At 35.4% G+C, this 13,156-nt stretch overlaps 1 protein-coding gene across 2 annotated transcripts; it reads right to left on the reverse strand.

Moving 5' to 3' along the window:
* Positions 1 to 3,812: 3,812 nt before the first annotated feature.
* arfgap1 (ADP-ribosylation factor GTPase activating protein 1) lies at positions 3,813 to 13,086 on the reverse strand. Of its 2 annotated transcripts, XM_026348138.1 has the most exons (13): positions 12,890 to 13,086; positions 10,951 to 11,021; positions 10,553 to 10,662; positions 10,044 to 10,215; positions 9,676 to 9,776; positions 8,743 to 8,829; positions 8,543 to 8,657; positions 8,380 to 8,436; positions 8,230 to 8,262; positions 7,169 to 7,225; positions 5,646 to 5,705; positions 5,113 to 5,168; positions 3,813 to 5,004 (listed from the first exon to the last, which is right to left on the reverse strand). In XM_026348138.1, the coding sequence occupies exons 2-13, from the start codon at positions 11,008 to 11,010 to the stop codon at positions 4,665 to 4,667; spliced, it is 1,248 nt and encodes a 415-aa protein (XP_026203923.1). In that variant the 5' UTR covers positions 11,011 to 11,021; positions 12,890 to 13,086; the 3' UTR covers positions 3,813 to 4,664. The 2 variants fall into 2 exon arrangements, with proteins under 2 accessions (XP_026203923.1, XP_026203924.1); XM_026348139.1 differs by lacking the exon at positions 7,169 to 7,225.
* Positions 13,087 to 13,156: the final 70 nt, after the last annotated feature.

The raw sequence follows: 13,156 nt of genomic DNA on the forward strand, positions 1-13,156 counted from the left end.
TTCAGATATTCTGCCCAGTTTTCACTAAATTAAAATCAACATGACACCATTATCCTTTATTAACATGTGTCATCAAATATTTATCACCTCCTCTCCAGAGGTGCTAAAGGTTAAAGGATGGCAATCAATTAGGAGAAAGGGGATTATATTATTATGTAGCCTTGTTGGGTTCTTTGTTGCATGATTCACAAGTTAACAAAGTCACAATCTTACTGGAAAGATTGTGTCTATTAATATGCAACATTACAAATACTTACACATATTAACATAACATTTAAATTCAAAGTCACAGAAATGGAAAGTAACTAAATACATTCAAGTACTATGTAGTATTTCTATGTTACATTACTACCAATTTATAGTTACTATCAGCTACAACATTAACACTGCCTGGTGTCTTTAATCTTTTGGTGGACAGGGGTCAGCATGGGAATAATGCAACGCTGGCCATGCACGTCAAGTGTCATCACAGCGTGCTGTGTAAGTGGCTGCGTAGATGTGGACCAGTCAGTGTGACCATACTGACCCACTTCTACATTATCAAGTTTAATAGTTCTTAATATACATTGTTTTTGTTTAAACCAGTAACTCAGAGAAGTCTACTTATCTGCACAGCACCTGTAGTACTTAGTACCTGTAAGTGTTGAGTTTATGTATTTCTGCCACCTCTGCCTAGACATAATTATCAGCTGAGCTAGTCAAGAGCACTTTTTGTAATTATCTTTACCATTAATATACCAAGCATGCTACAATTTGAAGATGCTTGTGTAGAACATGACAGATTACTCAATTCTGAATCACACCACAGTGAAGTAAAACACCATTACATTCACAGCACAGTACATTTTTATTTTAACACAGAAACCATGTGTACAAGAAAAATATCCACAGCCTCAACTGAGTAGGTAACACTGGCACACTTCATGGGATGGCTGCTGGTGAGACTTGAAGGGGTAAGCAGACTGCACTTCAATTATTGATGAAAACTTTTAAAAATCAAAACCAAAACAGCTGAATGTATTCTGCGCCATATTACATCTCATGCATGAAATAAAAACAGCATTTCTGACAGAAAAGCTTCATAAACTACCACAAACACACCCCATCACAAATGTTGGACAGACACAGAGACGGAGTTAAACTGTTTTTCTGAAAATTAGATTGAGTGGCAAAAAAAAATAATTTTAAATAAATAAAAAATTTATTTTAAAAGCCACCGAGTATAAAAATCGTTCGACATTTCATCAAGGGAAGTGTACCAGTAACTTCACGAATTACAGATCTATATGCTCCTTTACAGATTTCAGCCAAGTAATGTTCAAATACTTCCTATTTTAATATGTGAGATAATACAGCATATAAGTCTTCCATTTATTTCCTGGAGATTTATATGTTTTATGTCACATCATGATAAAATAAAATAAAATAAACGGAATGATCAGAGTAGTAATATATAATTTGACATTTTGTCAGATGGTGATTTACTGACATGCGCATTTCACTGCATCAGACACGCAAGCAAACTGACATCAGTATGAACAGAAAGCAAACAGCAGTTTAAGGCGTTTAACACACAAACACACAAAGATGTGACTGCACAGAGTCAGGGGCACAAATGTTCCAGGAGTGATCAGGTTTTACATCATTGCACTGGCACAGAAAAACACAGCAATGCTGTAGACCAAACTGATTTAACAACCCTGGTGTAACATGGCCTACAATAAAACAATGCTGAAAGATTAAGGGAATAAAAACAACAACAGCACATTCACTACTGGGTACTTGGCAGTAAACTGAAAACGTCTTAGAGGTAGGAATTAAAAGTATCAAAGCAAGTTTCAGAGATACGTCCTTCACACTTTAAAACCTGTGACAGTAAAACGTCATTTTTACTAATCAGGAGCCTCAATGTGGACCACATGCAGAAATACAGCAAAATGTTTTGAACACGCCAATAACAAACTACATCAGCTATATCGCACTGGCACACTGCTCTGTGAGCCGGCAGTAACTGACACATCAAACCAATTATTTTGTACAAACAAATCCACAACTTTACAGCCAGTAACACAATTAAGCTGCAACACTGTTATACGGAATTTAAGGCCACATTGTAAAGTTTGGTGCTGCAAAGTTTGTGAACTGTTTACACTGTCATAAAATGTATACTTTAAGGTTAGCAGATTACCAGGCTTACTAAAATAATCAATTTAATATATTCTGACTTGTTAAAAAATAAGCTTTGTATTATACATTTGCAAATATGATGAATAACTGTAAGTGTTGACTGGGGGATGCACTACGTTATTAAATTAATTCAGTACTAACTAACCAATCATTATAATTAAGTACTGGAGAGCGATAAGCACCTAAGTATCCAGTGTCTGAGTCTCATTAATTCTACTCCACAATTCAGATGTGTTGTATAAGTGTGAAGGTATCTCGGACACTAAATCATCACAATACATAAGAATAATAATAATAATAATAATAATAATAATAATAATAATAGTGCAATGATACCTGACACAGATGAACAGAGTAATTCACATATTAGCTTCATACAAGATGAAATTTACAATAACCTGTCAGATCATCTGAGATCAAAAGTTACATGCCCAAAGTTTCGGCAGTTACACCATGCAGATGACTATCTGGTCTACAGTTTCAATTGGCTTCCAGTTATTGAAACACAACCTCTTCACTCGCATACAGTACACACAGTACATATTACATAGAAAGTTAACAAGAAGCTACTGTATATCTAATCTTTAGACCATAATCATTGTGTGTGTCTTGAAAATAAAACTTGGAGATTATTATAATTGAAAGAAATGCCATTGCTCAACAGTGGATTTCAATGAGCCATTACTCACCGATTTAAAATAATAAAACAAAACAAAACCAAAAACGGATAAATCCTCGTCTCCCACAGTGTTGGTAGCTACTGTGACATCTTATCAGAATTGATAAAGAATTGCACCTGTTATTTGAGTCCTTGATCATTTTATCTACTTCAGTTGTGACTGGCAGACTGCAAGATGATGCAGTGAAAAGTAACATGGGATGCAGGAAAAACAATTCTGTAACATTGGGAATTTACATAAAATATCTTTATTAGTCCCAGAAGATCTTAAAAAAAAAAAAAACATCTGAATTACAGTCATGTCTTACTGTTGTGAAGAATAAATTTGATATTGTATGATCTGTATCATAATTTGATACAATCTTAAATGTATTTATTATGATGAAAATGTAGGTTTTATGTCAGCTTGCGTCAACCCTGTCTCCTGAAAATGACGTTCCTTTGTAGCTTAACTGCAACTGAGATTACATTTTTAAATTTAGTATTTTTGATTGAAGCGCTACATTACATTAAGCAGGCCATGGTCCCAAATAACGTTGGTTTGGAATAAATCGTGTTTTTGTTTAAAGGGTAATACAGACATTGTGTGAATAATGAATGTGACTTCTCTATTAAGCCAGACCACAATGTTTACATGACGTCAATCTAGTGCTGTGAGACCTGAACTTTAATAAAAACTTTAATAATGCTGGAGTCACAAAAATGGATGTTGAACTGCAAGATCAAATATTTTTACAGACAGAAATGTGTCAGCTAATTGATGTTCTAAGTATTACCATAGTTGTGACTTGTCATTTATGTTAATTGTGAACATACCCTCATTATGTTTACAAAAAATGTATTTCAGTTGCAATTACATTTCCCACAAAGACATATTTGTGGTTTCAGTTTAGTTGTATAGAAACATTATTTTTAGGAGACTAAGTTGCTTGTTGCGACATGAAACCAAAGTAATATATTCATTTATTCAACTTGTTTAAGACACTTCTGTTGCATCATTTCCAGGTCATGGTAACATAATAATGTTATATCAGCAGCTCTCCGCTTTCAAAACCCTTGACTTTTGACAAAACAACAATAACAAATAATAAAAGGTATGTTAAACTACGACATATTCCCATAGATTTTGATTAATCCCAGCCAATGTGTTTACTGTTAATTGTTACTTTACATAACACTTTGTTAGAACTAAACGGGAAAAGCTTTATTCTATGAAAAACGCTGTTCATAATCAATTTTCCAAAACAAAATATGCAAAATAATAAGGGGACAGAATGAGTCAATTTGATTGAACACAGAAAATGATGTGACTAGTGTTCAGTCGATCATACTGTATTTACAACAATTCATATTTACAATGCAAGACTTTCTCTTTCATGCATCTTTTTAGGTGGTGTATTGAAAACCAGAGTCATTAAACCCACAATAATATTCACCTTTAGGAGTATTACATTTGGATACCCCAGGCAGAACTTTATAACCACAACTGCACTAATGTATCCCTGTGATGAGGGCCACTTACAATAATATACATGACTGCAAGTCAATATGGTTTTAAATAGTCATATCGTCAATATCATCTTTTTAAGTATAGTCATTTATTAATGAGCTCAACTTAACCATGGGCATCACTCACTATTTCTTGAGTTTATAATAAATACATTTTGAATGGACTGACAGGAGCTAAGCTGACACAGCTCTTTTCCTGAAGGTGCCAGTGGAATGAACAGGGAGAGAGAGAATGAGTGAGGGGAACAGCGGAGTGGGAAAAAGATGAGATGTATGGTTGTGGAGGTCACTACCATTCTGCATTATCCCAGGTTTCATCAGCAGGTTTTGTGGGACTTTTTTTCGTCTTACCATCCGCTTTGTCCCAGTTGTTGTCCCAAGCCTCCCAGCTCTCGCCTGTGCTGTTTTTGTTGTTGGACGCTGCTTCGGAGCCCCAATTGTCCCAACTGTCAGAGCTCTTCTTTGCAGAATTATCTGCGATGGTCCAGCTGTCACTGCTGGGAGATTTCTTGGCCTTTAAGGAGTTGTTGCTGCCAAAGGTTTCCCAGAAGTTCTGTGAGATGGGCTGGCTAGAACTGCCCTGATATCCCTCAGTGGCATCCATGTTCTGGTAGCTCTCTCCAGCAGACCTGAACATTGTAATGTAAAGACACGCTTGAAAAATCCACATTTTATAACATTAGATCACACAGTGTGAATGGAGCATTTTTAAATTAGTATGAGGTTGATAATATTACCCATCTTCCGGTTTTCCCGAGAAGAGATTGGTTAATTTTGCACCAGCCCCCTGAACCTAAGGATAGAAAACAAATATGTTGACAAAACCAAATGTATCAAAGCTGTATTTCTTAATGATACACAAATGATTATTACATTAAGTCCTTCTTGATAAGAAGAGTAAATAATAGAGGACTATAAATATCATAAACAGTTTCAGCTACAAGACAAATGAGATATATTTCTAGCTTTAATCTTTCATTATAGAGGTAGTAATGATAATGATTAAATAACATCACAGAGGTTGTCTACACAATACTGTACTCACCACCAAAGTTATAATGGCAGCAAGAAAAATGAGATTAAATTAAATTAGCATTGTTCAAACATTTATCAACATCGGAAAACCAGTCTTCTATGGAGGAGGGTCTGCAGTTTTCACAAATATCAATTAAGACACTCTAGTGTAACCAGGCACTGGACCAGAACTATTGTTCCTCGCTCAGAAGACTGGTTTTGAATCGGTACAGTGGCAGGGAACTGCCAATCCTACCTTGTTTGCCAGCCCACTGATGCTGACAGTCATTTCATCTAGCAATTTGCCATCTTTCACCTGGATGAGCCAAATTGATATTAACAACCAATAGAAACAGCAAAATCGTTCAAAGTATGTTTGTCAATCAGGGCATGTAGTGAACAGCTCTTTTTTGATTTTGAGAAATGTGATTTCATTATTTGTAAAGTGATAATTAATATATGATAGAATAACTTTCTGTTTGAGTCTAACAAAATGTTATTCTTCAACATAAAAATAAGTCAGAGGTTATGCAGCTCTTGCTAAATAACCATATAAGATAACTTATATAAGCAATACCAACTGCACATAAAATGACAAAAAGGTATTTGTTTCTCTGTCACTGGGTTTTTCATCTGCCACACTAAGAGACTCAACCACTACACAGCAGGGTGACAAATTTAATACTAATCAAAAAGTATACTCTTACTTTGCTGTCCTGTATCCATTTATTTATGAATATTAGTAAATTTCCTGTTCTCATTAGAGGACACATTAAGAAGCTGCTCACTTGACAGTAAGAGTTAAAAAGCACGTATGTAGAAGCATTTATGTGGCAAATACTCACCGTTACTTCAGATTAATCTAGTCTTATTTACTTAAAACAAACATTTTGATGCAACAGCTCAAACACACTGCATTTGTAAAGTCAGTGAGCAGTCACTGTCAGATGAAGAGCTCCAGCTTGTGACATTTTATGTTTACAGAATTTATCAAGTGGTCCATTCATGAAATGGATCCCTGTTTACAATCCAGGATCAAGATTATGGAATTTTATTTTGCACAGTGATCCTTAGATTTTAAGCAAAGTAAGAGTATTTTAATTCCGTTTACTGGCAAAACGATTGGCACAATATATCTGGTTAAAGATTTTTGTTAATATGAGTTTCTTTATTTGCAAAGGTGGGTGTGGTCCAGCTTTAAAGCAATAACTAGCATTGTTTTCAAATGCTCATAAGCTGAAATATCGATTACAACAATCAGGGCTAATGGTGTAGGTGTAAAGATGGCTCATGTAATGCAACATCCAAACCATTTCCAATTGCTTTTTTTTTTTACTTTCAAACATTAATGTTCAAAACAACTGATAATGGAAAGATTATGTAATGTTTGGCCAGACACAGAAATTCTGAAATAATGACTTGACATGAGGTATGAAAACTGAACAAAGGACTGGCTCCTAAAAATGGCCTTTTATGCTTTGTCTAGTTACTGTCCTGAGAGTTCACACTGACTCACACTCATTCCCAAATAAAGAGTTCACAGCTGCATGCTTCTGCAAATTTCATGGTTGAGTCACTGACTGAGAAAGACAAAGATTAAGGTTTTTTTTATAATCTTTTGTCATTCTGTGTAAGCTGGCATAAAGCAGATAAACTGGCAAAGACAAGCTGGGCAGAAAATAGCACATTCACATCTGAAGCTGTTTTTTTTTTTTTTTTTTTTTGTTCTAAAGCACTGCATCCCACCACCAAAACAACAACTTCAAACATCAATGTTACCTTTTCCTGGGTAGGTTTGATTACATTCTCATTTAATGTCTGTCCTAACTCTGTGGCCTAGTTGAAAGTCAGAGGGGAGAATTTACTTGAATGAAACACAGTTTAACATTCACAGTAGTGCAAGACACAGAGCTACTTGTTCTGCAGTTGCAAGAAGTGACTGATCATTCTCATTCACCCTGACACTGAACAAGCACTAGAGGGTGTAATGTTTCAAAAAGGCTTGCATCATCAGCATGAACTGATTCTTTTCTGAGGCAACACCCCCTACACATTATTTCTGTCTTTTGATGAAACATAAGAAGTATATGAAAAGACAACATCTTTGTGTTTTCATAACAGTACATAACAGTAAACATGTAAATCTTACTAAATGTTGGTATGTTCAGTACTGAGGTGAGTTCAAGTGCCAAAACCTCAGGTAAGCAAACTGATACACCATTACACCTCTCTAGTGCTGCGTGATGTCAACACAAAAAAATGGTCATGCATAAATGGATAACCAATTTTCAATGAATTGGAAAGAACAGCATTTCTATATTTGGGATAGGAATTAAAGGCAATCCTCATCCCATAATACAGTTTATCCAGTAACAGTGTATTTTACAGGTTATCCATTAACTCAAAGTATATTCACCAAAGCAGACAGAATGCTTAGTTTAACCAAACTGAAGCAGGTGAAGATGACAGTCAGCATTTGTTGTACTGTTAAAAATAACAAACTAAAAAATAACAAGATGTCAAAAATATAGAATATGAGCAATGTTTGTTTAAAACTAAAATAACATGATATGGAAGTGCGGCATGCACCTATTATCTGCTTTACCGGTTCTGGGGGTGCTTTATAACCCCTTAACTACATCCAGAGAGAGCAAAGAGATATTGAAGTAGTAAGACAGTTATTACAACTTGAATGTTTAGATTATATGTTAAGAAAGTCACAGAGGAAAAATGTTACCAAGTAAAATAGCACACAGTTTGTGAATACTAAATACTACTCAAGACAAGACAAATTTTAAAAAGTAAGCAGGACACACACTACAAGACAACACTAGTCTTACCTTTAAGGTTGCTTGGTTTGCCAGTTTAGTTGTCTGTAGTAGGGGGGAAAAACATTTTTTTATATAAGGGCTGTTATTTTATGAAGAAATTCTGACCCACATTCAGTGCTTCACACACAGGATGCTGCCATGATTGATTAATGCACCTACATTATCTTTAGCAATAGAAGCAAACTTGCTCGCTCCAACAGTGAAACTGCTCCAACCCTGCAAAAAAAAAAAAAAAAAAAAAAAAAAAAAAAAACTATGTCACTGGGTAACAAAAATACAACATAAATAATAACTCAGCCTGAAGATATATTTTGTGACCTACTGAATAAATGGAGGACATAGCGTTGTTCAGAAAGTCATCCTCTTTCTTTTCTGGAGACACTGTGTTGCCAAATCCAACATACCGATTCTCTTGATTCCCACTGTAACCTCCTCCACTGAAGAAGAAAAAAAAAAAAAACTTTATAGAAAGCGGCAGAGAAGTGAATAATAAAAGAAACTGAAATAGCATGAAGTTCTTACCTCTGATAAGAGTTGACATCATCACTCAACCAGTCTTCAAAAGCTTTGTCACTAGATTTTGCTGAGCTTTGTCCTGATCCTCCAGAGCTAAACAAAAACATAATTTCACTGCTTTGATGGCTGTCCTGTATCTGATTGCAGATATTGCACTTAATATTCATATTATTGCTGTTTACCAAAGATTAGGCATGAATGTCAAAAATATAGTTGTTATCATTTGCTTGAAGACGGCACATTTTCAAAACTGTTAACACACAGGCTGTAAACTAACAAAACATATCAAACATGTAACAATAGCTAAATATTTCCTCAAACAACACATCTTGTGGCCAAACTAATATATTCTTTCAGTCGGTCATTACACAATGGAAATCAATGTATTACACAGAACTATCAACATAAACCGCTTCAACTGGGTGTGTGGAATAAGCATTTGCCATTTGCTGATACTTTCCATAGTTATAGGATGAGGCAAAGAGTCAAGCAAATATATTACAAAAGAAGTTGTATTATGTTCTTCTTTTCTCCGCAGGTGATTTTACTAGAGATAACAAATCTGCTGCGCTCTGCACCTGCCTTTTTTGAAATACTGAAACCTTTTTTCATTCTTCTTACTATATTCTTGTGTGTAGGTTTTTTTTTGTCTATAAACATTGACATTTAATTCCTAAAGTAGACAATTTTGGACAATCCATATGGCACAGTATTTGTGCTGTACAATTACCACTATTGTTAAGGTTAATAGACAATAGCTGCCCCACCAGTTATTGCATCTGAGATATATATATAGCTTACATTTCTGATGATGTGCACAACCAACACTCAAACAAATAAATGCAGCCTACGCAAGGGTGACATGTTGCATAAAGAACCATATAGTTAACAGAAGGTATATCTCCGGTCTTGAGTGTTTAAAGCATCCTTCACTCTTACCGATGAGAGGATGAAAGGTTGGTCTTTGGTTGAGGAGATGTCCAGTTTCTGGCAGGGGATGTCTCAATAGACCACTCTTTGCCCTCTGCTAAAGTTGCAACCTGTCATACAGAGAATAAAAAGTATGTGAATTATTCTCATGAGCAAGATTCAGACAGGACAAAGCAAAGGCATGAGAAGAACCTCAAGGATTGAGCCAACACCGCACAATCCTTCAACCCGCTTTTCATATGAAGATATTATTCCTACTCATTCTGCCTACAAATGTATATTTTTTATTTAGTACAAAATGTTAAATGTTTTAGGAATTTAATTTAGATGTGGTCTTAAATCTTTTAAACATAGAGCTTTGGGTTTGGAAAGATCACCTTGTCCCTAAAGAGGGCAGCGGCTCTGCTGTTGTACTTTTCCTGTAATGTCCAGTTAGGCTCATAATCATCTTGGAGTTCAAGAAACAAGCGAAATTTTCCATTTCCTCCTGCTTTCATCTTCTCAAGCTCAATATCTTTCCACTTGTCCATAGTGACAGAGCGCACAAAACTGAATAGAGGGCAGAAGAGATAAATGAATCATTGTTAGGCTATTTCAGTGATCATAACTTAAAAGTACACACTGAGCTATTCAGCTGTTGGTAAAATTTAATATATTATATTTTATTGGTGTTCCAATGTTATTAATATCCACACTTGGAATTGGAAAATATATCTAAAAGCTCAGTGTCCATCTCTGTTAGGTTTCATTTCATATCTTGCTAAATGAAACCGTACATTTGCAAACATCAGACAAAATCTGACTGGTTATATGAGATTAGCAAATACCAAATATCACATGTAAACAATTCCAACATAACCAGTAGCGTGTGTTTCAGTGTTCTTACCTGAGGTGTACTCCCAGGCCCCTGTGCTTGCCTGAACACTCGAGACAAATCCAGATTCCATAGGTCACACTAACCCACTGGGGGTTGAAGGCCCCACATTCAAAACACAGCTAATAAGAAAACACAAGGACTATTAATAATTTATGTATTAATATGTCACAATCTTAGCCTAAGTCTGAATTGACATTATTTTAACCTGTTATTTTTGTTTTTAAGATGAAATCAGGAACATTTTATGAAAAACTGAGAGAAGGTGCTACATTGCAAAGCTGCCAAATGTCTGCCATCTGCTACAGCATTGAATGAATTATAAGGCCTAGAGCCTTATAATTCAGGTGACATTATTTTGATTAAGAAGTGAATGTAGGTTACATAAATAAGATGCTCTGAAGACTTACATTATTCTCATCCTGAGTTCTCACTTCTTTAAGAACTCTTCTGGTTCTTGGACTCGCCATGTTGGCCCACGCTGAGGGAAAATTGAAGAGAATGCTCTTAATTACGACATCTTTTTATGGAAGCAAATAATGAAAATATAAATCTGTACAATAAAACACATCACAGTCCTGGGAATTAATCTTCCTGGACCGAGCATTATGTTACCAATCTACATCTCAAATACTAGAGCTCTGTTTCACATACTGAAATCACATACACCTGGTAGTTTTATGAAAATAAAAATACACTCCAAAATATAACTTTTTACTTTTTATTTATTCTATATTATATAAAAGGTGATATAAAAGGTGAACCTGAGCCAGTTTTTACAAAGCCGAGCATCTGTGAGAGAAACTTTGATGATGTCATCTAAGACAAACATGGACATGCTCCATAGAGTGAATGCCTGTCTGAGATAAACTGTTCCTCTCCTTGAAAATGAGTGAAAGTAGCAAACTGCAACCATGTGATGTGATAAAAAGCTGTTGTAAAGCCTCTCAGAATGTTTTGTGAATTTTTATGTTATTGATGAATCAGTAGATTATATTGTTCATTGTATCAGGGCTTCAAAGCTGAAACCAGTGATCATTTTGTTGATGATGACTTTCTTGCTAAAGTAATTAAAGCTCTCATTTGTAACTACTGAAAATTAAGCCAGCACTAGCATGAAACGCAAAATTAAACCTGTCCACTCCTCCCATCATTCCCAGTCTTTGTTCCATTACACTTGCCCAGCCCTTCACCTACATCCTTAGACTGCTGTGAAGCCCTTGTGCATGATGAGTAGCAGACCAAATGCAGTCTTACTGGTTAGAAAGACAAGGGTCACATTCACTCAAAAACATCACAAGTGAATATGTCTACACTGCAGTTAAATTTGAGCCAGACATACATCATGCTGCTACTGCTGTCACTACATATTGGCCATATTGTTCCTAACTGATGAATTCCTGCTTAAATAACATTTGAATTGTTTTGGGGAATCAACTAACCTTTTCAACTTGTTACCTGCCTTAAAAATGTTAATTATCACTAAGAAAGAACAGGCATGAATGGATATATTGTTATACAGGCATTCATTGTTATATATATTGTTAGTTGTGTTTTTTTTTCTTTTCATATGATCAATTGACAAAAGAAATGATAACCTCTAACTTCTTTATTTTATACAGATTGATTTTTTTTATAGATGTGCCAATCACTTAATAAACTACTTTTACATTTTTTCAGTTGAAAAAAATACTTGCGGTTAATTTACTGACAACAAATATATCCATTATCCAAATAGTTATATCAAAAAATATTAACACGGATGATCCTGTCCAAAACTACCTGTAACAGTAACAGAGTAAGCTATACCTTCTGGTTGAAGTTAGCAGATTGATATAATAGGAAACGACATTCTCTTAAGTAAACAGAGGGATTTCTGAGATTGATTCTTGTAAATATTCTTTCAGAAAACAAAATTACTTTTCATTTGTCCCTCACAACCAAGTCTCATGCTATGCTCCCTTCAAGCAATATCTAAAAGCAAATACCTATATAAATATAATAATAATTAAGCTCCATGCCTGAACTGTCTGTTGGGTGAACAAATTCAATCTCTGCTACGTTTCGGCCTACAACTGGCTTCAACACAGAACTGCAGTCGTGTCAAACCTGCTCCACTTCTAACCAGCATATCTTACATCAGGTTACGTGTATATTATCAATATATTACGTCTAAAACACTAGCATGTCGTGGCGGTGTGTTGCTTCGGGTAATGATTAAAAGCTGATTTGCGAATGGACGTCACAACAAAATGTGAATTAATTGGTGAATTAACTTGGCAGCTAGCTGTCGACATTAACGTTAACCTAGCTCGGCTAGCAGTCGACAGAGCTAACAGAGCAACTTACCTGTCTGTGATTGAGTAGCAAAAAGACGCTGCTTTCAAAGCGTTTGCTGGCTCCACTGATAAACTCTACGAACACGTTTCTTCTGTCACGGAGACACAGCAAATATGATACAGTCACAGGCTGTGTCAGGCCGACAGAAACGTTTTTTAAAATGGACTGCTGATGTTAAACGCCGGTAGCCATCATGTTCCTGTTTGCATACGTTGGCAATGCAATGCATCATGGGAGCCCGGCCTCTCTTTCTTCTTCTACTGTTTTTTCTCACTC

Source organism: Anabas testudineus, chromosome 5 (assembly GCF_900324465.2).
Source record: "Anabas testudineus chromosome 5, fAnaTes1.2, whole genome shotgun sequence".
NCBI lineage: Eukaryota > Metazoa > Chordata > Actinopteri > Anabantiformes > Anabantidae > Anabas > Anabas testudineus.